The sequence below is a fragment of the Mustela putorius genome, unplaced genomic scaffold (assembly GCF_011764305.1).
Source record: "Mustela putorius furo isolate JIRA1106 unplaced genomic scaffold, ASM1176430v1.1 tig00003903_pilon_pilon_pilon, whole genome shotgun sequence".
Taxonomy (NCBI): domain Eukaryota; kingdom Metazoa; phylum Chordata; class Mammalia; order Carnivora; family Mustelidae; genus Mustela; species Mustela putorius.
The window spans coordinates 3,521,668-3,548,682 of record NW_025422051.1 but is presented as its reverse complement, the minus strand read 5'-3'; the positions used below and the strand labels follow the sequence as shown (position 1 = coordinate 3,548,682).

At 43.4% G+C, this 27,015-nt stretch overlaps 1 protein-coding gene across 3 annotated transcripts in view; it reads left to right on the top strand.

Moving 5' to 3' along the window:
• JADE3 (jade family PHD finger 3) overlaps positions 1 to 25,261 on the top strand; it is a 135,720-nt gene extending 110,459 nt beyond the window's left edge. For all 3 annotated transcript variants that reach the window (XM_004754969.3, XM_045068395.1, XM_045068394.1), the window contains 5 exons: positions 2,817 to 2,984; positions 6,961 to 7,077; positions 18,071 to 18,541; positions 20,176 to 20,293; positions 22,167 to 25,261. In XM_004754969.3, the coding sequence (XP_004755026.1) occupies positions 2,817 to 2,984; positions 6,961 to 7,077; positions 18,071 to 18,541; positions 20,176 to 20,293; positions 22,167 to 23,077 (1,785 nt within the window). In that variant the 3' untranslated portion in view covers positions 23,078 to 25,261. The remainder of the gene's footprint in view (positions 1 to 2,816; positions 2,985 to 6,960; positions 7,078 to 18,070; positions 18,542 to 20,175; positions 20,294 to 22,166) is intronic.
• The last annotated feature ends 1,754 nt before the right edge of the window (positions 25,262 to 27,015 follow it).

Below are 27,015 nucleotides of genomic sequence, written 5' to 3'. Positions count from 1 at the left end.
CATATAAAAGAGATTCTTCCAAAGTGAGTACATTCACTTGACTTCTAACGCCATACTTAGGTTAGAGCTCCCTCTGTTGACTGAAAAGTGACTTAAAAATGATTTTGAGGATTTGGTTTACTTCTTAACAGAATCAGGAACATACTGACATCTGTATTTATTAAACATAACTTTTCTTCCTTACTGCCACCACATTATGTCAAATGTTTGTTCCTCTGTGACTATAACACATTTGTTTCAGTACTTTAGAAGAGAGGTTTACATCGTTAGACTTAAGATTTTAACATTAAAAATGCGAAAATTGGGAGCCTTCCAAATCCCTTTGTAGGTTACATTTTTGATTCTTAGCCCAGGTATTGAACACTCAAAGAGGCCTAAATTAATTTGTCTGAAGGTACATACTCATAGTTTTTTGTATCTGTCATATATGTTTGGCACTGAGTTTATTAACCCCCTGGAATTGTATATAAAACATATGTCTGTGCATTTGTGGAATTTTCTCAAGAGTCCACAGCCTTCATCATGTTGTGGTCGAGAAGAAATTGAGAACCACTGCTATGAATTACTAGCTTCTATGAGCCTATGACCATGAATAAGTCCACACAAGGGCTCAGTAGATTATTTTCTGCCCCATGGAAGGGCCAGGAGATAAAGGGTATTCCTAGAGCCACTTTTTTTTTCTTCTGGTCTGAAAGAAGTTCTGTTTTAGGAGGAAGCTTGCTTTCATTTCCTAGCAAACTTTCTGGACCTCAGAGAAAGAAAACTTTGGAGGTTAGGAACCTTACAGAATGATGCCCTACTGTTGTAAGAACAGCCTGGTTGGAGTTTAGCTTCAGTTCTTGACCTAAATTAATCTGTTCTACCAAACCGCCTATTTGATCTCAGCATAGAAAGTATTCCGGATAAACTGATGGTAAATGACCTGCCCCCAGTGACCTTACAGTCTCACTGAGGAGATGAAACGTAACCGCTAAAGTCGAGAAGAGTACATGTTGCCAACCACGTACCTGGTGAGGGGGAAGCCGTGCTGAGTAGAGGGCAGGGGTCAAGAAGTGGAGTGGACACATATGGCTCTGTGAGCTGAGAAGTGCGGTGAGAAGCGTCAGGCTTTAGATCAGAAGCCAGCAGACTTTTTCTTTTTTTTTTTTTTTTTTTTTAAGATTTTATTTATTTATCAGAGAGAGAGAGGGGGAAAGAGCGAGCACAGGCAGACAGAATGGCAGGCAGAGGCAGAGGGAGAAGCAGGCTCCCTGCTGAGCAAGGAGCCTGATGTGGGACTCGATCCCAGGACGCTGGGATCATGACCTGAGCCGAAGGCAGCCGCTTAACCAACTGAGCCACCCAGGCGTCCCAGCAGACTTTTTCTTTGAAGGGCCAGATAGTAAATATTTTAGACTCTGAGAGCCACGTACAGTCTCTGTTACATACTCTTTTTTTTAAACATCACTCTAAAAATATGAAAGCCATTCTTAGCTTGTTAGCCTTCCAAAACAGGCCTCAAGCAGTAGTTTGCCAGCCTATGGTTTAGACAAGGGTGAGGGTGAGAACAGAAGGAGTTTCTGGAGGGTTTGTTGTTGTGCAATAGAATAAAATCTTTGTTTTAGTAAGAAGAACATGGCAGCCAAATAAAAGGAGGATTGAAGGTGTGAAAGGGGCAGAAGAGAATTTAGGAATAAATCAATCCAGGCATAACACGATAAGGACTTGGATGGATAGAGCAGGTGTGGTGGGGATGGAGAGGAAGGTCAGAGCCCAAGGGCCACTCTTTTGGGAGGGCTAGCATGCCTCAGGGGTGGTAGACAAAAGGAAGTAGATAATGTGAGTACAGGAATTTTGGATCTGGAAGCTGGGAAGCCTGGTGGTGATTTGGGTAGTTTGGAAAAGGCGCCAGTTCAGGGGTAACATGATAGTAACTGTTGGAACATGAATCCAAGCTGTGGCTGAACCTCCTGGCGTAGGCACAGATTTTGAAGCTGCCTTGATGAATTAGTCAGTGGTGGAAAGTATACTAGGCGACATGGGGAGCCAGGTAGTCCCCAGGTTTAGTCCATAATGATGAGAGTAGAACAGTAAGGAGGAGAAAGTTGGGCGAGATTGGAGGTAGTGAAAAGGAAGTCTAGAATGTTTCCCAAACTAATCTCCCTTCCCCCAGTAATTCATTTAGTTGTCCAACTTCATTCCATAAAGGATCTGAAGCAGCTTCCAGAACTCATTATGGAGTATTGTGATTAGTCTAATATTCTATTTAATTCAGGATTCATTTACAAGTCCCTTTTTCTTCAGCCCAAGCAAGTAATTGCTGTGATTTGCTGAATGCTTTTTATGCACCAGGCTCTGTTAGGCTCTTTAAACGTTAGCTCATTTGCTGCTCAGAAGTTTCCTTCTGTTTCCTTCTTAACACTTTTTTCTTGATTACAACAGTGCATGACTTGTAAAGTTATTCAGTAAGTATATGACTGACAAAATATAATATATAATCATTGAAGAAACTTTAGAAAACAGGCAAAAAAGAAAGAATGTAATCCCCAAACTCAGTTAACAGTTGGGCCAGCCTTTGTATATATTTCCTTCTAGTCTGATTCTTTTGTCCTTAAAAAGTCAGTTTTCATAAACAGACATGCTGATCTTAGAACAGATGCCACCTTTTTTATTTTTTGAGTGTTTTAAAATTATAAAATCCTAGATGGGAGTTTGTTGGGCCTTATTTGCCTCTTTCTCCTAAAAGCAGAGCGTACTCTGTCACTGTGTACCAGAGCAGACATCAGTCTTGGTGAGAAGATGCTAACCATGCTTCCCCCTCCTCCTCATGCCTCCAGGCCTGCTACGGCATCCTCAAGGTCCCAGAAGGCAGCTGGCTGTGTCGTTCCTGCGTCCTGGGCATTCATCCGCAATGTCTGTTATGTCCAAAGAAAGGTGGGGCCATGAAAACTACCAGGACAGGGACTAAATGGGCTCATGTCAGCTGTGCCCTGTGGATTCCAGAGGTAAGAACTCATCCAGGCCTGTGAGCCCATTTGCTCCAAGGGGGCCCCTGTTTCTCCCCAGCATTCAGACCTGCTGGGGCTCCATGGAGATGCTTCGTGCCTGCCCATGTTTCTAAGGTGATAGTGCTTTCACTTGAGCTCCCTCACATTCTTCTCAGATGCAAGTGAGCAGGTAAGCCCGTGCCAATTAACATATAGGTGCGAAGACCAATGCTACTGGATAAATTCGTATGAGAAGAGAGGCACGAAAGACCAGGATGTGAGCAGATTTTTTTCAAGGTGAAACTTAACCTTCTTTTTTTTAAGATTTTATTTATTCATTTGAGAGAGGGAGGAGCAGAGGCAGAGGGAGAAACAGGCTCCGCACTGTGCCAGGAGCTCGATGCAGGACTTGATTCCAGAAGCCTGGGATCATGACCTGAGCTAAAGGCAGATGCTTAACTTCCTGAGCCACCTAGGTGCCCAAGGCGAAACTTACCTTAAAATACCAAATATAGAGTGTCTGGTTTCATGAATTTTTACACCTATCTGTAACCAAACCCAGACCAAGACTTGGAACACCCCAAAAGTAGACACAGAACAACCCAAAAGGTTCCCTCATACCCACTTTTCAGTCCCTATCTGGGTCCCTATTTACCATTGCAGTTGCTATCACTGTAGATTAGTTAGTCTGTTTTTTAATTTCATATAAATGAAGTCATACAGTATGCACTGTTTTCTGTCTGCCTAGCACTCCATGTTGTAGTGTGTATCAACACTCACTCGTTTCTGTTTTTGAGTAGTATGCTGTTGTATGGATATACCATGATTTATTTATCCATTCTCCTTTGATGGGCATTTCAGTTGTTTCCAGTTTCAGGCTATTCCAAATTAGGCTAGCAATAGCTCTTTCACCCACTGCAATGGTCGCCCTTTGATTTTTTTTTTTTTTTTACTCTAATGGAAAAAAATTTTTTTTATTAATTTTTTATTTTTTATAAACATATATTTTTATCCCCAGGGGTACAGGTCTGTGAATCACCAGGTTTACACACTTCACAGCACTCACCCAAGCACATACCCTCCCCAGTGTCCATAATCCCACCCCCTACTCCCAAACCCCCTCCCCACAGCAACCCTCAGTTTGTTTTGTGAGATTAAGAGTCACTTATGGTTTGTCTCCCTCCCAGTCCCATCTTGTTTCATTGATTCTTCTCGTACCCACTTAAGCCCCCATGTTGCATCACCACTTCCTCATATCAGGGAGATCATATGATAGTTGTCTTTCTCCGCTTGACTTATTTCGCTAAGCATGATACGCTCTAGTTCCATCCATGTTGTCGCAAATGGCAAGATTTCATTTCTTTTGATGGCTGCATAGTATTCCATTGTGTATATATACCACATCTTCTTGATCCATTCATCTGTTGATGGACATCTAGGTTCTTTCCATAGTTTGGCTATTGTGGACATTGCTGCTATAAACATTCGGGTGCACGTGCCCCTTTGGATCACTACGTTTGTATCTTTAGGGTAAATACCCAATAGTGCAATTGCTGGGTCATAGGGCAGTTCTATTTTCAACATTTTGAGGAACCTCCATGCTGTTTTCCAGAGTGGCTGCACCAGCTTGCATTCCCACCAACAGTGTAGGAGGGTTCCCCTTTCTCCGCATCCTCGCCAGCATCTGTCATTTCCTGACTTGTTGATTTTAGCCATTCTGACTGGTGTGAGGTGATATTGCATTGTGGTTTTGATTTGTATTTCCCTGATGCCGAGTGATATGGAGCACTTTTTCATGTGTCTGTTGGCCATCTGGATGTCTTCTTTGCAGAAATGTCTGTTCATGTCCTCTGCCCATTTCTTGATTGGATTATTTGTTCTTTGGGTGTTGAGTTTGCTAAGTTCTTTATAGATTCTGGACACTAGTCCTTTATCTGATATGTCGTTTGCAAATATCTTCTCCCATTCTGTCAGTTGTCTTTTGATTTTGTTAACTGTTTCCTTTGCTGTGCAAAAGCTTTTGATCTTGATGAAGTCCCAATAGTTCATTTTTTCCCTTGCTTCCCTTGCCTTTTGCATTGTTCCAAGGAAGATGTTGCTGCGGCAGAGGTCGAAGAGGTTGCCCTTTGATTTTTTTTTAATTTTTTATATTTTTTTAATTTCTTTTCAGTGTTCCAGTATTCATTGTTTATGCAGTACACCCAGTGCTCCATGCAATATGTACCCTCCTTAATACCCACCACCCGGCTCCCCCAGCCTCCCACCTCCCACCCCTTCAAAATCCTCAGATTGTTTCTCAGATTCCACCGTGTCTCATGGTTCGTCTCCCCCTCCAGTTTTCCCCAATTCACTTCTATCCATCTCCCCACATCCTCCGTATTGTTCATTATACTCCACAAATAAGCAAAACCATATGCCCTTTGATTTTTGAAGCTCTTTTCAGAGCTTGGACTCAGTGTTTGTCTAAGAGCCTCTTTATTCAAAATTCCATCGCTCATTATTTAATCTGGTCCTTCAGTTGCTGTTATCTTATAAGGGGCTCTGCGCACACTCAGTTGATTAAAGAGGGCTTCCAAACATTACTTGTCCTTACTTCTTATGGCTGTCTTTTTTCTTTAAACCGGCTTGAACATCCCACTCACATCCTCTTTCCCCAACCTCTATCTAAGCCAGCAAATTTGTTAGGCAGTTTAACTACAGGGCAAGAGAGACTTCAGAATTCAGTTCATGGGAGAGCTGATGATACCGTATTGGTAATTCATCCCCCTTTTAAAACTTCCCTGGCTTTATTCTTGTTAATGGCACTTCCAGAGGAGTTAACTACTAAGAGTCAAGCTCAAGCACACAGAATTAAACTGTCCACAATAAATACTATTGTATTCTTATGGATAGAGAAGTGTTTTTAAAAATAATTTGAGCAATGGTTTCTTTTTTGTACAAGACTGTCCAGCTTATAGACTGACGTGAACTCTTGGGTTTCTGGCCTGAGAGTAATTTCCTGCAGCAAATGCCCCAGCTAATAGAGCAGTCTCTCTCAGCATAATGAGTTTAGAACATGACTCCTGAAGAGTCCTTAGAAATAAAAGAAGTTTTCTTATCTATTGACTTTGTCTTAGGGTTTTCAGTACCTTTGGGGTTGCTCAAGATTGCTGTGATCTTTCTACTGTTGGTTTCTTGATGTGGGTAGAACTTGTACTAGTTTAACTAGCTTTATTCAGCAGTCTTTCTCTATTAAAGTTGTGGCTCTCTTAGAAACTCCTGTACACATTTGTAAGTGGGGGGGCACTTTTTACCAGAAGTTGCCTAACCCCTTATTTTCCTATGGAAAAAAAACAAATGTTTTCCATCTTCTTTTAAAGCCTGCCTTTCCTTTCAGTTCTCTCCCAAAGTCTGATTTCACTTTGAAGCTACTTTGGCTGAAAGAGTAGAGCAAACTGATAACAGTTACATGATTTAAAAGGCTGTGGTTTGAAAATGTTATCATCCTCATCCTTCCTACTTATGTGCTCCAACCTCTTCATTGTCCAGATTGCTGCTACTTTCCAACAATGTCACGCTTCTTTGTAAACTGAAAGGATTGTCACTGCCTGTTTTCTATCCTTAGTCGATTAAAGGACAAAACAAGGCATGTTGCACCATCTCTAACATATAATAGATGATAGATTTTGTGAAGGTTAATTCCTTTCCTTGGTGGCTTTCTTTGGTTCCCAAGTAAAGTGTAGATATCTTAGATTCATTAATGTATCCATTCTCCGTCTCCACCCCAGCCCTCTCATTCTGTATATGAATCATTTATATTACTGGAAATGATCAAAAGCCTGAGCGGTGGCTAGAGACAGGTTTTATTTATTCTTGGTTCCATAGTAACCTTCAGAGATGTGGCTTACCTCATTGTTTTGATGTTCTGAGCTTCATGTAATATCATTTGTGGTTTGCAAATGGTACTTCTGGAATGTCTTGGTGACTCTGCCTTATGGTGGTGTTTCATTTGTAGGTCAGCATTGCTTGTCCTGAGAGGATGGAACCAATCACAAAGGTCTCCCACATCCCACCCAGTCGATGGGCCTTAGTCTGCAACCTGTGCAAGTTGAAGACAGGGGCTTGTATTCAGGTAAGTCACCAAGAGAAGTGGTGGAGTGGGCTCCCACTGAATTGGCCAGACTCAAACTCCCAGTGCTAGTTGCCTCTTAACCGGAAGTTTACTCAGGAGGCTTCCCACTCATTCCTAGGTCTCTGCCATTGTACAGACCATTCCTGAAGCCATTTTTTTAGACATTGCCTCTGGATGCTTCGGCATAGGCCTTTCGTCCACAGTGGTAGTTAATCTCTGTCCTTTGCTGATGAATTAGGTGAGTTCCGAAGCTAGATGATACCATCCTGGGTAGAAACAAGCCATAACTAAAACAACCAGGCCCACGTTCCTGTGCAGCTCACCCACTAACTATGGATGGACTCACGTTTCAGGATGATTTAAGCAAAGACTCTGTTGCTGGACTAAGTACAGCTCATTTTGGTAGGGAAAGATGTAGCTAAATGTATAAATCCTGGTAGATAGGTTGAAAGTCATTCTCACAGACACACTTGTTGTATATGGTAGTACAAGTAAAGTTTTCTGAGACATCTTGGGTACAGGAATTCAGCTGCATGAAGTGGAAGTAGTAGCTCCCGTACCCAACGGCAGCAGTTGGGGGATGGTGGATGAGACTGGGAAAGGCCAGTTACCTCTGGCAAAGGCAGAAGGGTTGACCCTTCTACTCTCCAGGCCTCCTGCATAGGAGGAGATACAGGTTGGTTAGAGTTAGGTTTGCCTGCTAAGGTTCTTCACAGAAAAGGAGCCATGTGATGTCATCACTTAGGGACATCTCTGGATGTTTCCTGAGGTTTCTTGCTATCTGGCTCATCTTGTTACAGACCTGGGATCAACCACTCCTCCAAGTAAACATGGTTCTTTCGCTGAGAAAAGGTACTTAAAGAATACAATCTGGACCGCAAAGACACTTTTAATTTTTTTTTTAAGATTTTATTTATTTATTTGACAGAGAGAGATCACAAGTAGGCAGAGAGGCAGGCAGAGAGAGAGAGAGAGAAGGAAGTAGACTCCCTGCTGAGCAGAGAGCCCGATGCAGGACTCGATCCCAGGACCCTGAGATCATGATCTGAGCCGAAAGCAGCGGCTTAACCCATTGAGCCACCCAGGCGCCCAGACACTTTTAATTTTTTAAATTCATTTTTTACATCTGACAGAATTAGATACTTTGTCCTGCCTTTTTTTTTTTTACTTTTTTTTTCCTACTGATATTATTTAAGCACAGCAGTTACAAAGGAAAACAATTTAAGGGAACACTAATCCCACAGGATCTACTACCTTAACACATTGCCTGTATAGGTTTCCCTAAGTTCTATCCTGGTTGCTCCTCATATGTGAGCCTCTTGGGGACCAAGGTTGTGTCATTTTTCCTTGGATTTCCCCTACCACAAAGGGGAATGCCTGCCCATTTTCAGTGCTCAATTAGCATTTATTAAATAAATACATCCATATTTAATTGTATCATAGATTTGTTTATAATATTTATTCTCCCCACTAATAAAATGAAATATTTTCCATGTTTTTATAATTATTAGCCATTTAAAAAATTGTTTTAAGTTATCTCTGTACCCAGTGTAGGGCTCAAACTCATGGCCCCAAGATCAAGGGTCTTATGTTCCACCGGCTGAGTCAGCCAGGTGCCCCATTATTAGCCATTTATAACAGCACATTGAACTTACATCCTTTGATTTACTTACTTTCATTATTGTAGTACCTTCATTTTTCTCCCTATCTTTTCTGTTTTAAAGGATGATTTTTTTAGACTAGTTAATAAATGGCAGCATGACTGTGGTGAAAGAAAACACTAGCCTTGACCTTAGCAGACTTGAGTTTGCATTACAGCCCCACGTTACCACATTCTGCCACACTGTCTGAGTTATTTATCTGAGATTTATCTTCCTTAGTAGACTGTAAGCTCAGATTGTTTCATCCTTAAATCCCCCACACCCCTGACATGGCGGACAGACAGTAAATAGTAGATTGATGGATGGACGGACAGATGGTTGGAGGAAGCATTCTGGAGTAGGTTTTTCATCTGCGGGGCAATAGTTCTAACTTTTATTACTTAGAGTATAGAGTCTGCATTTTTAAAGATCTTACCAAATTAAGACTCTTAAATGTTTTATTATAAAGAATTACATATATTCAACAAATATTTGAGTGCCTGGTTGTGTACCAGGCACTGTTCTAGACACTTGGGATTTATCAGGAAGCCAACAAAGAGCCTGCTGCTCTTTCAAACGTAACTTGGGTTTGAGTTGGGAGAAATAGAGAATAAGGAATAGATACTAAATGGTACATGAGAAAATAGGAAGTGCTATAGGAAGGAAAAACATGGAGTACAGTCAGTAGATGGGGAGTGTGGGTCAGGCGGCGTGCTTTACAGGTTTAAATAGAGTGGTCAGAGTAGGACTCATGGTAGAGGAGATATTTGAGGAAGGACTTGAAAGTAAGAGAAAACAATGCAGATATTTTGGGTAAAAAATATTCCCGGTAGAGGGATCAGCCAATGATCAGAGATAGGAGTGTGTCTGGCCTGTTTGAGTGACAGAAGGAGGCCAGTGAGTGAGGCTAGAATGGAGTGTGTGAGAAGAGACTATCAAGAGAGATCATATGGGAACTTGACTGGTTAAGGCAAGGGTTGGCGAGTTTTTTTCTGTAAACGGCCAGCAAATAAATATTTTAGGCTTTGCAGGTCATACATTCTGTGATACAACCACTCACCTCTGCCTTGAACACAGAGACAGCCACAGGCAGTACTTAAGCAAATGGACATGGCTGTATTCCAGTTAAACGTTACAGACTCTAAAATGCCGATTTCATGTTAGTTCACGTGTCATGAAGTATTTTTATTTTTTACATCATTTAAAAATGTAAAAAGAGCCTTAGTTCCCATTCTGAGCTCTTGGGCCACACAAAGACAGCTGCTGCATTTGCTCTGCAGGCCATAGTCTGCCAGTCCCTGATGCAGGGCTTCCAGCGTCCTTATGAGAGCTTTTGTTTTTACTCTCAGTTTAAGGGGGAGCCACTGATGGGCTTTGAGCAGGCAAGTGACATGATTTGACTTGTGTTTGTAAGAGAATCAGTCTATAGAATGATATGATGTCTAATCGCTTCAAAATCATCTGGGGGCAAGCTACTATAGGGGTTAAAGATGAAACAAGATTGGTCATACATTAATTACTATTGAAGCTGGCTGATGGCTATATGGGGGTCACAATTAGTATTCTCTGTGCTGTTACATAGGTTTTTTGGTTTGCTTTTTTAAAGATTTTATTTATTTATTTGACACACAATGAGAGAGCACAAGTAAGCAGAGTGGCAGGCAGAGGAAGAGGGAGAATCAGGCTCTCTGCTGAGCAGAGAGCCCAACATGGGGCCTTATCCCGGGAACCTGGGACCATGACCCTAGCCAAGGTAGCTGTTTAACCAACTGAGCCACCCAGGTGCCCCTGTTTTATTGGTTTTTAAATTTCCATGGTAAATGGTTAAAATCAAAAATAAGCCTTGGCTGCTGTATTTAGAATAGGTTGGGGGTGGTTAGAAATAGGAAAAGCAGCTAAGAGGCTATTCTAGTAATCCTTGAGAGAGGGTGGTGGCTTTGACTGGAGTAGTAGCTCTGAAGATAGTTAAAAGTGATGAAATTCTGGATGAATCTTGAAGGTAGAGCCAACAGGATTAACTGAATCAGATATGAGGTGTGAGAGAAAGATAGGCATTGGAGATGCCTCCAGGTTTGGGGCCCAAATAGTGGGAAGGATGAAGGTGCCATAAACTAAATAGAGAAATTTGCAGAACAACAGATTTGGGGGAAGAGCTGATGAGTTCTGTTTTAGACATTTAAGTTTGAGATGTCTATTTGACATCCTAGTGGAAATGTCAAGCTGGCAGCTATCTGTGTGAGTTTGGAGTCTGGGAGAAGCCCCGGACTGCAGACACACATTTGGGAGCCACTGGCCTAGAGATGGCTTTAGCCTGGACTGGGTAAGATCACCGAGTGAGTGAGTGTAGATAGAACAGTACCAAGCAGTAGGCCTGGAAGCACCGCAGCATGACAAAGTCCAGCAGAATAGGAAGAAGCAGCAAGAGGAGACCGTGAGGAAGCCAGGAGGAAAACTGAGAGTATGTAGCAGCTTAGAACTCAAGAGAAGAGGCATTTCAAGGAGAAGGAAAAGATCAGTGGTGTAAAGATGCTGCTGAAGATGAGGAGGAGAGACTGAGCCCTGAATTGAGCAGTGTGATTATTGGTCATTGGGAGGAACCATTTAGGTGCACTAGTGTGGCAAAAGCTGCATGGCCAGTGGTCAGGATGAAGAAGGGAGTAAAACAGTTCAGAAAAGTGAGGTAAAGAGGTCTTGTCTTCAAGATGGTGGAAATACCAAATGCATGTACACTTGTTAGCGCGTGGGACGTCGCAGTATGCATGAAAGGGAGTGACCCGATGGAAAGGAAACACTGCTGGAGTGAGGTTTTCAGGAGTTGGGAGAGGGTGGGTGAAGCACACGGTGAGCGGTGGCCAGGACAGGAGCCCCGAAGGCAGAGTGCAGGTGCAGAGTGCTGGTGCGGACCCGCAGAGGCGCTCTTTCAATTGTTTTCGGTTCCTCGGTGAGGTAGGAAGCAGGACCATCAGCTGAGAGGGAGGCCCAGAGGTCTGAGGCGTGAGACCATTTCGTGGTTTGAGGAGGTGCAGTGCGAGTGCCAGCGTGTATTGAAGACCCTCCCCCTCGGGTGAAGGGGGAATGAACGTCAGGTGACCTTCTGAAGTGTGTGATTCTTTTCTTTTTTCTTTTTTTTTTTTTTAAAGATTTTATTTATTTATTTGACAGAGAGAGATCACAAGTAGACAGAGAGGCAGGCTGAGAGAGAGAGAGGGAAGCAGGCTCCCTGCTGAGCAGAGAGCCCGATGCGGGACTCGATCCCAGGACCCTGAGATCATGACCTGAGCTGAAGGCAGCGGCTTAACCCACTGAGCCACCCAGGCGCCCGTGTGATTCTTTTCTAACCTATCTTCTACTTATACTAATAGAGTGGCATTTGTTTTCCATGGTTGATACCTAGTTTTCCTGTGGGAAAACAGACCCAAACCTTTTTCTTCCTTTTAAACTACCACAAAGGAAAGTTAATTCCAAACTCATTAGTAATTTAACATCTTGTTCCCTCTATATGAATCAAAAACATAGTAAACAAATATAGTAATTCAGTAGGGGTCAAGTTTTATTAGCGTCATTGTTCTTGGGGGGTTATTTTAAGTCTTTGTGGCTAGTAACCTATTCGGGGTATTTTGTTTTATTAAGTCTTTATGGATCTCTTAACTATTTGTGAATTGTGTTTATTCTTCCTGTTTCCCAGCAGTGGGAATACTTGTATCTGTCTTCTTTTGATTTGGGAACATTTGCTGGGGAAAGATAGAATCCACTGCTGGTGGGTTTGGGGTCTAAACACAGCCAGTGTCTACATCTTCCATACCTGGGAGCTAGAACATTTCTCCTGAGCATGAAGTCTTCCGATAATCCTGAACTAGATCATAAAGACAGGGTTCAAATGAGATGCCCCAGACATCTCTGGATTTTGCCTAGACTTTGGCCACAGTCCCTCTAACTGTCAGCTTTCCAGAATTCCTGTAGGGTCCTTATATGTCTTATGTTCAGGCTGCCCTCAACCTAGGTCCAGAGTCTTTAGATTTTCCTTGAGAAGAAAGAACACTGGTTAAGAATATGAGCTTTGGGGGCGCCTGGGTGGCTCAGTGCGTTAAGCCGCTGCCTTCGGCTCAGGTCATGGTCTTGGGGTCCTGGGATCGAGCCCCACATCAGGCTCTCTGCTCAGTAGGGAGCCTGCTTCCCTCTCTCTCTCTCTCTGCCTGCCTCTCTGCCTACTTGTGATCTCTACCTGTCAAATAAATAAATAAATAAAATCTTTTAAAAAAAAAAAGAATATGAGCTTTGGGGGCACCTGGGTGGCTCAGTGGGTTGGGCCTCTGCCGTCAGCACTGGTCATGATCTCGGGGTCCTGGGATCAAGCCCCACATTGGGCTCTCTGCTCAGCGGGGAGCCTGCTTCCTCCTCTCTCTGCCTGCTAGTGATCTCTGTCTGTCAAATAAATAATAAAATCTTTTTAAAAAATTAATGTGGTAAAGGGCTTGGCACAGTGCCTAACACTGAGTAAATACTCAGTAAATGTTAGCGGTAATAGTAGTTGTACTTATTTTAAATTATTCATATTATTATTCCTTGGAGTCTGTTGGACTTTGCTGATGGGAAACTGTAGCATTTATCCAGCCAAACTGAGTAGAATCATCAAATATTTGGAAGTAGAGAAGTGTCCCTTTTGAAAGTAGAGGGATGTGGGCATATTTGAAGTCACATGCAAGTGGATTGAAGTCAGGGTAAATCAGTGGGCTGCTATGAGTTTACTGTTAGGCTAATAGGAGTTTGATGATGAGGAAATTGAACTTCTTTAAAAACAAATGGAAATCTTCAACAAGTGGCAAAATGTAAGTATGCCTACCAGTGACTGTGCTTAATATTTTTTCATATATTCCAAATTTTGTCAGTACAGATTGTTCTGGTTCTAAGGCATTTCTGGTCCCTGTCTTCAGGAGTTTGTAGTCTATTAAGGGAGGCTGGATATAAACCTGGGAAAAGTTAAATAACACTGAAGTGACATCTGCCCTCCAACCTTGCAGACCCTTAGGGATGAGAGGTCAGAAAGGCTGGTGGCCACTGTGGGTGCTGGAGTTTTAAGTATACAATGGCTGGAGTAGGTTTTGTAGGCTGCTTGAACCATTTGTGACATTGTGTCAGTGACAGAGTTTTGAGAAAATTGCTATGATACCACCCAGTTGTCTCTTTACATATTATTTGGGATTAAAGACAACCAAATGGACACTCTCCTGCAGTGGGACAGGAACTGCTGAGGACATGTGCACCAGGCCCTTGCTGTTCCAGGCATGTGCCATTCCCTTTTTAGGAGGACACACTATTTGGGAGGGGGGTGACAAAATATCTTTTAATTTCTTTCTTTTCTCTAATTTCTGAAGAATATATAGAATATTATTCTCCCCCCTCCCTTTTAAAATAAATAAATAAATAAACCATAGTGAAATACCGCTTCATACTCACTAGGGTGATAATAATCAAAAAGGCTGGCAATAACAATTATTGGCGAGAATGTGGAGGAATCAGAACCCTTGTTCTTTGCTGGTGGAAATGTAAAACATGCAGGCACTGTAGAAACCAGGTAGACAATTCCTCAACTGGTTAGATGTAGAATCACCATATGGCCCAGCAACTGCACTTCAAAGTATACACCTGCAGTTTGCGAGGTGTCCAGGACCACGCTCGGGTTCAATAATTCAGTAGAAGGACTCACCGAACTCAGAAAAGTCATTGTACTCGTGGTTACGGTTTATTACAGTCAAAGGATGCAGATTAAAAATAGCAAAGGGAAGAGGCACATAGGGCAGGGTCTAGGAGGGACCAGGCATGGAGCTTCCAGTTGTCCTCCCCAAGCAGAGTCTTGTGGACACTGTTTATTTCTCCCACCAATGATGTGTGATAATACACAGAGTATTGCCAAACAGGGAAGCTCAGCTAGGGTCTTAGCGTTCAGAAATTTTATCAGGAGTTGGTGGCTTAGACACAGCTGACCACCCTCATGGCTAACTATAGTTTCCAGTTCCTCCAGAGGTCAGGCTGATCCCACGTGACCCAAAGCCTCCACCATAAATCACGTTGTTTAGCATAGACTATCTGACATGGCCAAGGACCCCAGATAAACAAAGACCCTCTTATCAGTCAGGACATTCCAGAGGCTTAAAGGTTACCTCTTAGGAGCTTGGGGGCACAGGGCCAACCTTTCTTTGGGCAAGGTTAATCCCTTAATGCCCCTTACCCAAGAGAAATGAAAACATATGTCCACACAAAAACTTGTACACAATGCTCACGGCAGCATTATTTCATAATAGCCAAAAAGTGGAAACAACTCAAATGTCCATCAAGTGATGAATGGATAAACAAATGTGGTATAACCATACAGTGGAACGTTATTTGGCACATTTTTAGAAGAATGAAATTCTGACATATGCTACAACATGGTTGGACCTTGAGAACATGATGAGTGAAAAAAAAAAAAAAAACCAGACAAATATGCCACATGTTGTATGATTTCTCCTATATGAGATGTCCAGAATAGACACATCTACAGAAACACAGAAGTTAAATTAGTGGTTGCTTGACACCAGGATTGGAAACAGCAAGTGACTATAGGTAGGCAGGAGATTTCTCTTTTGGGGTGATGAAATGTACTGGAATTATGTACTGGTGATGGTTGCAAAACTCTGTAAACATACTAAAACTGTTGAAATGTATACTTAAAATTGGTGACTTTTATGGCACATAAACTATATCTCAATAAACCTCTTATTGTTTTTAAAGATTTTATTTATTCATTTGACAGACAGAGATCACAAGTAGGCAGAGAGGCAGACAGAGAAGGTTGGGGGAAGCAGGCTCCCCGCTGAGCAGAGAGCCTGATGCAGGGCTCGATCCCAGAACCCTGAGATCATGACCTGAGCTGAAGGCAAGAGGCTTAACCTACTGAGCCACCCAGGCCCCCAATAAACCTCTTATTTTAATGGTTATCATCATACCTCCTCTGTCACCTTAAGTGGTTACAGTAGAAATAAATGAGATGTATATAAAGGCATTTTGTTTACTAGAATGTTCCAAGTATATGTTTTTGGAGAAAAGTAAAGAGGTATTTGATTGGCACCAAAACTTGCATGGCATTTCTCCTTTACCATCAAAATATATAGACCTTCAGCTATAAATATCATAGAATGACCTTTTTTTGCAATTGAATGGATTTTATGGCAGAGTTTCCTAAGGCCGTTCCATTTTTCATCCAAGTACACAACTTTTATTTTTAGTAACTTATAGTTAAGTCTCTACATATGTCTATAAATTTGACCTGAGGTGGTTTGGTTTTGGCTTCCATTTTTTAAAGATTTTATTTATCTGAGAGAGAGACAGAGCATGGTGGAGGGAGGAGGCAGAGGGAGAGGGAAAAGCAGACTCAACACTGAGTGAGGGAGCCTGATATGGGGCTTAATCCCAGGACCCTGAGATCATGATCTGAGCTGAAGGCAGATGCTTAACACCTGAGCCACCCAGGCACCCCTAGCTTCCTATCAGTAGTAGTTTTCCTATTCCCCTTGAATAGGAAACAGTCCTTTTGCTTTCTCCTCTCATATTTTTATCAGTTACTAAATAGCAAAAGAGCATTATGCCCAACACTTTTAATCTTTTGCTAAAGAACGCCTTTTGCTATGTGTTCTCTAAATGACTGGCTAGTTTCTTAGCCAAGTGATAACAAAAGGGGTCCAAATAAAAGTGCATTTTTGGCTTTCATTATCCTCATTTTCATGAGGTTTTGCAAATACATGGACATTTTAAGGATACCGATTTCAGTGTAAGGTAACAGACTTCTCCAGTAGAGCTGTCCAAAGCTGGGGTGGGCTGTCTCAGGAATGTAGTTTAAGTAGCTAGATTATCACTTGCTTGAAAAGTGGAAGGAATTGAGGGGGGTGGGCAGCAGAGGTAGAACTCCAGGTACTCTAGAAGGAAGGACAAGCAATAATAAATGTGAGGCTGGATAAGATAATCTTAGAATTATATTTCATCTCTGGAATTCTCTGTCCTGTAAAATTAGCCAAAATGGAATCTGTCCCCTAAAGCTTTGATGGTTGCCAGTGTTATCTTAGGTGTTGAATTTCTCCATCTATTATAAGGAGACCTGTCGGGGTTTGCATTTTTTTTAGTCTTTACTCGTATCCAAGGTTATTTCCTATTTTTAGTCATCAAAAACCCAGCATATAGGCAATTGAACAGTCTGCCACCCAGATGCAGGCTTCCAAAAGAGTTGAGATTTGGCTTTCACCATGGAAATTCCCACTGTTTTTAGAAACAAATTCTCCGCTGCTTTCCCTCCTTCCTCTGTGTAAGCATATACATGCACCCGTGCATTTAAAAGTCTTTGGAAGGAAAGCTGTAGCATTGTAATCAGAACACATGGTAATTAAGACAAACTGGAAATCAGGGGTATGTCCCAGGCCAGCTTCTTCCTCCTCTGCCACCCTGCAAATGAATCCTCAGTGCATGCTGCTTAACAGAGGTATTATGTCGATGAACAGCAGAATGTTATAAACTTAATCTCAGATTGTCTGTAGGCCTAATTTCCCATAGAACTTTCTGTAGTGGTGGAAACCTGTGCTGTCCAGTATGGTTGAAATGTGGCTCATGTGACTGACGAATTGAATTTTTAATTGTATATAATTTTAATATAAGTTTGAATAGCTACTTGTGGCTCATTGGCCACCATGTTGGACAGCACCCCTCCATAAGAACAATTTCAAGATGTTAGACTATGTCGGTATTGGAGATCCTCTGGCCTTTTTAGAACCAACAGATGCTCTGGAAATAGTACTGACTTTTGTTTTTTCTATTGTTTATTTAGAAGCTTTTCTTTTCTTTTTTTAAGAAACATTTCTTGAGCACCTGCCTGTTCAAAAGTTGATGGCAATGCAAAGATGAATGTCACAGCTTCTGTCTTTAAGAGCTCTAGTCAGGGATTTTTTACCTTTACTCTACTGTAGGTACAGTGCGAAAAGTACCATTAGAGAAACACATAATAAGGGGATGTGGGGGGCACAGAGAAGGTACAGCACGACTCTTCAGAAAGGGGTCAAGGAAGACCTTTCAGAAAAACTTAGTGCTTGATTGAAATCTTAAAGGACAGTTAGATTTTTTTTTTTTTTTTTGCCGAGGCAAAACTGCTCGGTTTTCTATGCAAGCAGATTTCCTCAGTTACTTGTAAAGCAACTGTCATAGTCAATTTAGGACCAGTTTTCTCCCTGCCTTTGCTTTGCTTCCTTTGAGATCTCATTTGAAGCCCAGGGTTATTGTGTTGCCCTCCCCCTGCACCCAGCCCTGCTGCCTTAACACATCTTTTCTTCCCACAGTGCTCTGTGAAAAGCTGCATCACTGCCTTCCATGTCACCTGTGCCTTTGAGCACAGCCTAGAGATGAAGACCATCCTAGATGAGGGGGATGAAGTGAAGTTCAAGTCATATTGCCTCAAGCACAGCCAAAATAGGCAGAAACTCGGGGACACCGAGTACCCCCTACACAGGTCTGCAGAGCAGAGCCAGTCCAAAAGCGAGAAAACCAGCCTGCGAGCACAGAAGCTTCGGGAGCTGGAGGAGGAGTTCTATTCCCTGGTCAGCGTGGAAGATGTGGCCTCAGAGCTGGGGCTGCCCACACTAGCCGTGGACTTCATCTACAACTACTGGAAACTGAAGCGGAAAAGTAATTTCAATAAGCCATTATTTCCTCCGAAGCAGGATGAAGAAAATGGTCTGGTGCAGCCAAAAGAGGAGAGTATTCATACCCGCATGAGAATGTTTATGCATCTACGGCAAGACCTAGAGAGGGTAAGGTGATCAGCTGTGGTTACTGTTTAGGTTTCGGTCTGTGTAGAAATAGAGGCCCTGCTTCCAGTTTGTCTCTTGTTTTCTAAAGGTCAGCTTATTTACAGTGTGGGCTTCTGTGTCCGTACTTATCTTCTGATTGCACTGTGGCCCCAAACACAAGACTCTGTTTCAATTTTTGACAGGCAATTTCGGGAGAATTGGAAAGCCCTCACTTACATATGAACCTTATATCTGAAATAAATTCTCATTTGGTTTAGTTTTTATTCACTGTCGAGCTTAAATTGGCTCAGCTATATTTTACTGACACATGAGACTATGGGCTGCCGAAAGAATGAATTTTGTGGAGGAAAGAACTAGATCAGTTTCTCAGGCTTGGCATTGCTGACATTCTGGCTGGATGGTTCTCATTATGGGAGACCATCCTTTGTCGTGGGGGATGCTGTAAGGTCCACAGCAGCATCCCTGGCCTCCTCCCAGTAGCAGATTCCCGCCCGCAACATACCCAGCTGTGACAACCAAAAATGGTTCCAGATGGCCAAATGCCTCTTGGGGGGTCAAAATCTCCTCTGGTTGATACTCCACACCAGATAATTTGGCTTAACTCATTTATTCAAAGATAAGTTTGGGGGGCACCTGGGTGGCTCAGTGGGTTAAGCCTCTGCCTTCAGCTCAGGTCATGATCTCAGGGTCCTGGGATCGAGCCCCATGTCAGGCTCTCTGCTCAGCAGAGAGCCTGCTTTTCCCTCTCTGTCTGCCTGCCTCTCTGTCTACTTGTGATCTCTGTCTGTCAAATAAATAAATAAAATATTTTTTTTTTAAAAAAAGATAAGTTTGGCCCTGTGTTTACCCTAGAGAATTTTATAATCAAGTATAATTATAGAGATGTCTTGTTTTTCTCACTGCTACCAGAATTTGGAAGGCACTAGATCTGGCTCACTTTGGGAAATTTAACTCACACATCTATAGCACTTACTGTGTGGCAACACTGTTCTAAGCATTTCATAAATATTAACTCATTTAACCCTAACATGATGCTTGTGAAGAAAGTACTATTGTTAGCCCTATTTACAGATGAATAAACTGCGGCACAGGAAGGAAGGTAGGGTGATTTGTCTAAGTGGGGTGGGGAGTATGGGGGTGTGAGGATTGCACCGTTGTGACTGTGGAGATTTGGCTAAGCTGGAGGTGTGAGCAAAAAAGCCACCTTCAGTCTTTCCAGCAGACCTTTATCCTGCTGTGCTGGTCCAGCACTCGTTAGAAAATTCTGGATCCAGCATCGCCATTGTTTTATTCATGGATCCAAAGGGAAGACTGAAATGTTAAATCCTCACCCGGTCTTCCCAGCTTGGCTGTGCCAGTAAACACTGAGCCCATCACACCACAGGGAGAGTAGGTTTCAGAAGGCCACTCTGGAAGGTCTCCCTTGTGCCGCTGATTGATATGGGGCCCGTGATCCCCTGACTGATGTGCTCTGTGAATTCCTGTAGACTTCTGTGTTCTGTCTTCTCTCCTCACCCACCCTCATCCGTACCCTGCTTGATTTTAGTTGTCTTCATTTTAGCTAAACAATTTATTAATTGTCAGTTTTACGTAACATGACAAAAATTTCTGTCTGCTCTGGGTTGGGCTTTCAGGTCCGAAATCTGTGCTACATGATAAGCAGGCGAGAGAAGCTGAAACTTTCACAGAACAAAATACAGGAACAGATCTTCGGTTTGCAAGTCCAGCTTATTAACCAGGAAATTGCTGCAGGTAACCTTATAGTAAAGATGTCCTAATACAGACTCTGGTTACATCCTATTTTAACAATTTAAAATTTTATGTCAACTGTTTTACTTTAAAATGTTTTAAAATTCTTGTCGACAACATGGCCCGTTTCACTGTTAACCTATGAGGCAAGCGATCCCAGGGTGGGGTTGGGGGACTTTCAGGTCTGGAGCGGATAATCTAGGTGTGAAGGAGATATCAAGGGCCACTGGTCAAAGCCATGAAAGTATTCTATAACCATCAGATTCATTTAGAAATCACTAGGAGAGGATCTAATCCTAGTTTCCAGAAAACGTTTAATTCCAAGGTTACTCGTCTTAACGATAGTCTGTTAAACCCTTAGCCAGTAGTTAGGAGATCTGGGTTCTGTCTCTAATTTACGATTATTTGTGGATTACCCCCTGTGAAGTAAGAACTGAGCTAGAGAGTAGAGCGGTCAGCAAGACCGAGTCCCTGCCTGTAGGATATGCTGCCCACTTGGTGAGAGAGACAGTGCCCTAAGCATGGGGAGCTTGGCTACAGTGACAGTCATGTTCGGTGACATTTGTAACCTCCCGGTACTACCCTTATTTAATACAGAGGTTGGTGGCAGAGCCTGGCCAACCAGGAGTCACTATGCAGGATGCACAGAATCTAGCTCCAGCTAAGGGCCAGCCATAGAGTAAGAGTGACACCCAGAAATGAGATGTCAGGTAGGCCTCAAAGGCTCTGAGCTATTTGTAAGGACACAGCAGAATGGTATAGCAGGAGGGAGCAGGACTGCTCAGCCACAAAGTCACCAGGACAGACAAGACAAGAAAAACGAAAGGACAGCAGGGGTGGGGGCCCTGCATGCCAAGGAGATTGGCTGCTAGGCCACATGGCTTCTGATCAGTGGGAACCAGTTGCATCACTGCTTGTGCTACCAGCAGGCGGTAGCCCCCCCCCTCCCCCGCCACCCAGGTGGAGATGGGAGCTGTCCATATTCACCATGCACCCTGAGGGAATACATCTTACCTGGGCACCTACTGGTTGTCCTCTCGTGGGCAAAGGTCAAGTCCCTGTGTAAGGAGGGGTTGTTCCGTGGTGCTTTTCTTGATTTCAGAGCATTCAAAGTAATAGAGAAAGGAAGATCTGTTCTAAATATGACCGTAGGATGACATAACCAGGTAACTGACGGCCAGTACTCCCCAGGCCAAGCCCAGAGCAGGCTGTGGGCGGGAATGCTGTGATTCTTTTCTGCTGGCCTTGCCGCTGCAGAACCTGCCCCACACCTCCATGATGGCCATTCACAGTCAGGAAATTACTTTAGGTTCAAGACCTAAAATACACCGAGAACCACCACCATTTCTACTATTGCTGGGATAAAACATATATTCACCTACTCTTCATCTGCCAAAGCGTTTGCTATGTCCTTGAGGGTTTATATTTGACTTGCTTTGGGAAGGGCAGGAAAGATTGGGAGCAGGGTCTGAAATGTCTTTCTAAGACACATCCTAAGTGCTGTGCAGTACTCACACATGCGCGCACACACACACACACACACACACACACACAAATCGGCAGACCCTGTTCTAAACCATGGCTAGTGACATTCTTTTCAGAAACGGAGGGGGCAGAGCTGGGGCTACAGGAGGTGGCACACTCATCTTTGGGATCCCTTTACGGACTGGGAGAGCAGAGGGGAAGAGGCTAAGAGTCACACTGTGAACAATGGCATCGTTGAGTTTTCCAGCTTCTGTGCAGTGGCGCGAATCCATGGGCAGCCAGGGCTCGTTGGACATCTGGAATGGCAGCTACGGGGGCCTCTGGGCCACAGTGAGCACGCGCACCATTCTTTCAATCAGTTGTTAAAATGAATCTTTCTTTTCGCTCTCAGGACTTCCTTTGACAAATGCACCAGAAAACTCGTTGTTTTACCCACCACCGAGAATTACCTTAAAGTTAAAAATGCCCAAATCAGCTCAAGAAGACTGCCGAAACAGCTCCACAGAGCCTGATCCTGGAGCCCTGTCTCCTGCCAGCAGCTCCCCTGTTCACAGCGTAAGGAGCATGCAGGCACCTCAGGAGTCACTAGACATGAGAACGAAATCGTACCCGAGACATCCGCTAGAGAGCAAGAGTAACCGTCTGCTGGCCAGTCTCAGCCATCCGAGGAGTGAAGCGAAGGATCCCAGTCCTGCTTGGAGAGCTCCATCTCCAGAGTTCTATCACGGGCAGTCGCTGGGAAAGCCTCTGGTCCTTCAGGCTGCCCTGCATGGGCAGTCTTCCATTGGGTACGGGAAAAGTCAGCCTACCTCCAAGCTTGCCAAATCCAACGGCCTGGAGGGCAGCTGGTCTGGAGATGTCACCCAAAAAGACAGCTCGAGTGAGATGTTCTGTAACCAGGAGTCCATGCTCAGCTCCCACTTGGCCAGTCAGGGCCCCTTTAGAAAATCCACCATGGAACACTTTAGCAGGTCCTTTAAGGAGGCCACCAACAGGTGGGTGAGGACCACAGAGGACCTCCAATGCTGTGCAAAGCCAACTAAGAATATTAACCCCAAGGAGCAGCACTGGGGCAAGCAGCTTGTCAGGCGGTCTGCAGGGAGAGCTCCCTATCAGGAAAACGATGGGTATTGTCCAGATTTGGAGCTGAGCGATTCAGAGGCAGAAAGTGATGGGAATAAAGAGAAAGTCAGGGTCAGGAGAGTTAGCTCAGACAGGGAAAATCCTTCCCACGACTCTCGACGGGATTGCCACGGCAAAAGCAAGATGCATCCCCTTTCCCACAGTTCAATGCAGAGGTGATCAGCACCCTCCAAGAATAGCTTAATCTTTGCCTTTACCCCGTACACTGGGGAGAACCCCCACACCAAAAGGACTCTCGCATATGTTAGGAGGGATTGTAGTGAGAATAAAACGCTCCACGGTGAAGTGGGTTGCAGTTTTTGAAACAGTTTCAAGTCTAATTTTCACAAGCACATTATAAGAATTACAGATTATCCAGAAATTTTCCTGCCAGAGGCTGTTGAGAACAGCTGGGCCTAGAGTACTTGCTCAGTAAATACTTGGGGACAGCTCTCCAGTCACATTAACACATTGACGCACATACGTATTAAGAGTCCTTGCGTCCTTTATGGATTTGCAAGAGACCGTCATTATCAGACACTAAAACTACTTCTCTTTCGAACCTACAGCATGTGACTCTCAGAGCTCCTGTCTGTAGGTAGTTTCTAACTCCACTGGTATCTGGAAACCCGCTTCGGGCAGAGACCGGGGACCAACATCTCAGATACTGTCAGACTCACTACCCTCTTCCTTTGCTCTGCACAAGGTTGAGCTCCTTTCACAGTATCTTACTTACCAAGTCAATACTCCTAATGCTTCTAAGTGTCCAGTGCCTGTTCCTAGACCTGCTTGTTGGGGACGCACTTGTAACTCCTTCACCCGTCTAACAAGCATAAAAGGCTAACTTGTGGATAGTGTTTACAAAGGTACAAAAAAGTACTACTTCCAAGGAAAATGCTCTGATTCTCTCAGCTTAGGCATTTGTGAAGGATCCCAGAGCCTTTCCCAAAGTGAGACCAATTCTGGGGGATTTGTACCAGGTCAGGGTTTTTGTGTTACTGTTTTCAAATCAGTTTGACTTAAATAAGTTTGGCTGACAGTTTTTGTATACCTGCTTTAATGTTTATAAAATTTTTATTGAGGTATAATTAAAATATAGTAAAATGCACAGAGGTTAAGTATTCTTACCTGCTTTAATTTTGAAACAGATTTTTATTGTCAAACAGAATTTGAAAGCATGTGTTTAACACATGGATATAATTTAGCTTTCTACCAACTTTGAATCCGAGGCAGTTTCCCAAACAAAAAGGCTGGAGCCATTTTTCAGAAGTTGCTTATACCCTGTTCCCAAACGATCAGCCTTGATTAATTTCTGGGAGGAAGAGAATAATCACATGTGGGGGGGATAAAACGTGTCCTCTTCCCATTTAAAGAAGGGGGAAATGTTACAGGTTTTAAAATGTGAAGCCGACTATAGTTCTCTGCTCTCTTTTCTTCTTAGCCTTAAATTAATATTCTCTTTCTTCTAGTTTGGGAAAGCGTAGTGGGAGTTTTCAGACAAAAGAGGCCATTTTTAGATTTTCACATTGCTTGCTGGTAAACAGACAGCCCTGCTGCAGTAGGTGCCAGGCAGCCCGGGGCTGCTCCGCTCTCCACCGACATGGGAAACGCAGCCCTTTTCCTCTCCCCGCTGTCGTTCCTGCAGCCTTGTTCGTGGGTTCCGTGGCTTTTGCTCTGATCCTCCTTTTTGGAAAACTTCTGCATTTTTGCCTCCCATTTGGCCACACCTTGCAAATGTTTCCTTTATGCCTGTGTACGCGTGTGAACACGCCGTAGCATGTGTCATAGGCATCCTGTGTTCTGTTCAGATGGAAACAGCAGTGAGTTATCCAAATGAGGAAGACAGTCTCCCGTATGTATGCACTGGGTTCCTGTGCTTTTTCTTTGAGTTCTGCTGGGGTGGCTATGAATTTGATGCCTTCCTGGGAATGACATTATAACGGAGCTGTGTTCTAAACTCCTTCTGTTCAAGGCCAGTACCACAGCCTGTGTCCTTTCATGCCTTTTGGTTCTGAGTGAGTGTGAGGAAAAGCAAACATTTGAAAAAGTGCTTCAGCCAAATTCCGTATGTAATGCCATGGGGAGAAGATTGACTAAAATCATTGCAGTCAGGGAAATATAGTTGTGATATTTTTACAGTATGTTCCTAAGTAAATGAAGGAGCCTTCAGCTGTGTACATTTCAACTGCCCCAAAATGTATTTGCTACATATTGCTGTTGTTTGAAGTATTACCTCTTAACCTTCTTTTGTTAATCTTTATTTCATTTTGTCTTATATAGTCCAGTTTTCCAAGATAAACTCGGTCTTTTTTCAAATGTCACCTTTTTACCAATACTTTTTCATTAAATTATGCAAACTGCTAACTGCTGCCAGTGTGATAATTTCTTAATTTGACATATGGGTTTTAGAAATTCTTACATATGTTCCTTTCATATTTAAAAAATTTTAAGCAACAAGGTGGTGGGGGGAAAGGACAGAGCGAGAGGGGGAGGAACTCAATGTTTAGAAGCACAGATTCATGATTCATGTCAATACCAGGGACCAAAGAGAATTCTGGGGCCTTGGACTCTACCCCAAAATCGTGATTTCATCAGGCTAGTAAGACAAAACCTTAGGATCATTTAAAATCACCGAGGAAATGGATCCTATCTCAAGTCGCAAAGTCCAAAGGGCTTAGATCAGGCATCACTTAAACATACACTCTTTTACATTATTCATTCTGTTTAGAGTCATGTGAGTATATTAATGCAGTACGGATTTTGTAGTGTCATGGGGGGACTCTGAGGGCATTATAAACATTTTCATTATGTTTGAGAAATGTACTTACCAAAGGTCGTTGGGTAAATCAGTAGCGAAGATAGTTAATAGCTTAGGTTGTTTCTCTCCCCTTTCCTCCCTCCCCCTTCCCCACCCTCCCTCGCTGGGTCTCCCTCCCTCCCTCTCCTCCTCCCTCTCTCATTAATGGCTAACTCTACATTGTTAGCTAAGATGTTGGAGAACTGAAATTATAAATATGCCCTACTGTACCCAACAAAAGCTTTGGAGTTTTTTTTTTAAAGATTTTATTTATTTATCTGCGAGAGAGAAAGCAGGAGCAGTGGGGGTGGGGGGTGTTGCAGAGGGAGAAGCAGACTCCCGGATGATCAGGGAGCCTAGTGACACTTAACTGACTGAGCCACCCAGGCACCCCAAGCTTTGGGTTTATACCAATGTCTATATTGCCAGTGGGAGATGAAACCTTTGTCTTTGTGTTGAAGAAGCTTTTATTTGTTATTAAAGGTTTTATTTATTTATCGGGGAGGGGGGAGAGCGAGCACTGGCAGAGGCAGAGGGAGAAGCAGGCTCCCCGCTGAGCAAGGAGCCTGATGTGGGACTGGGATCGTGACCTGAGCCAAAGGCAGCTGCTCAACCAACTGAGCCACCCAGGCGTCCCTTTTAGAAGCGTTTAAATTCAGAGACTAAACCAGGTGATGCATAGCCCTGGGTGGTGGTGCTTGTTCCCCCACCCCCACCCCGCCTTGGCTTTACAATACTCAGCATGTTTGCTGAGTCCTTGAGAATTGAGAAAAAACACTTGATAGGAGGAAAACCTTGCCGCTGGGTAACTTTCATAGCTCGTTTCCAAAAATGTATCGTATTTATAATAAACATGCATTAGATTTTCACAGCACTAATTCAGCTCTTTTCAAGTTTTACATGAAAGCCTGGGGAAGAACAGGCTTTTTTTTTTTTTTTTTTTAAGATTTTATTTATTTATCAGGGGTGGGGGGGAGAGAGCAAGCACAGGCAGACAGAATGGCAGGCAGAGGCAGAGGGAGAAGCAGGCTCCCCACCGAGCAAGGAGCCGGATGTGGGACTCGATCCCAGGATGCTGGGATCATGACCTGAGCCGAAGGCAGCTGCTTAACCAACTGAGCCACCCAGGCGTCCCGCTCTTTTCAAGTTTTATGGAAAGCAGCAACTGTGTGTTGATTTGTTATTGTTACAAAGCAACTCTCAGTTGATGAAGGCCTGCCCTGAGGCTGTGTCCCCCACACAGGGAGCTCCGTGACTCGCAGCACCGTTTCAAGGAGGCTTCTGTGGAAAAAACTATAGGGCCTGGAGCTCTGAGGCTAGT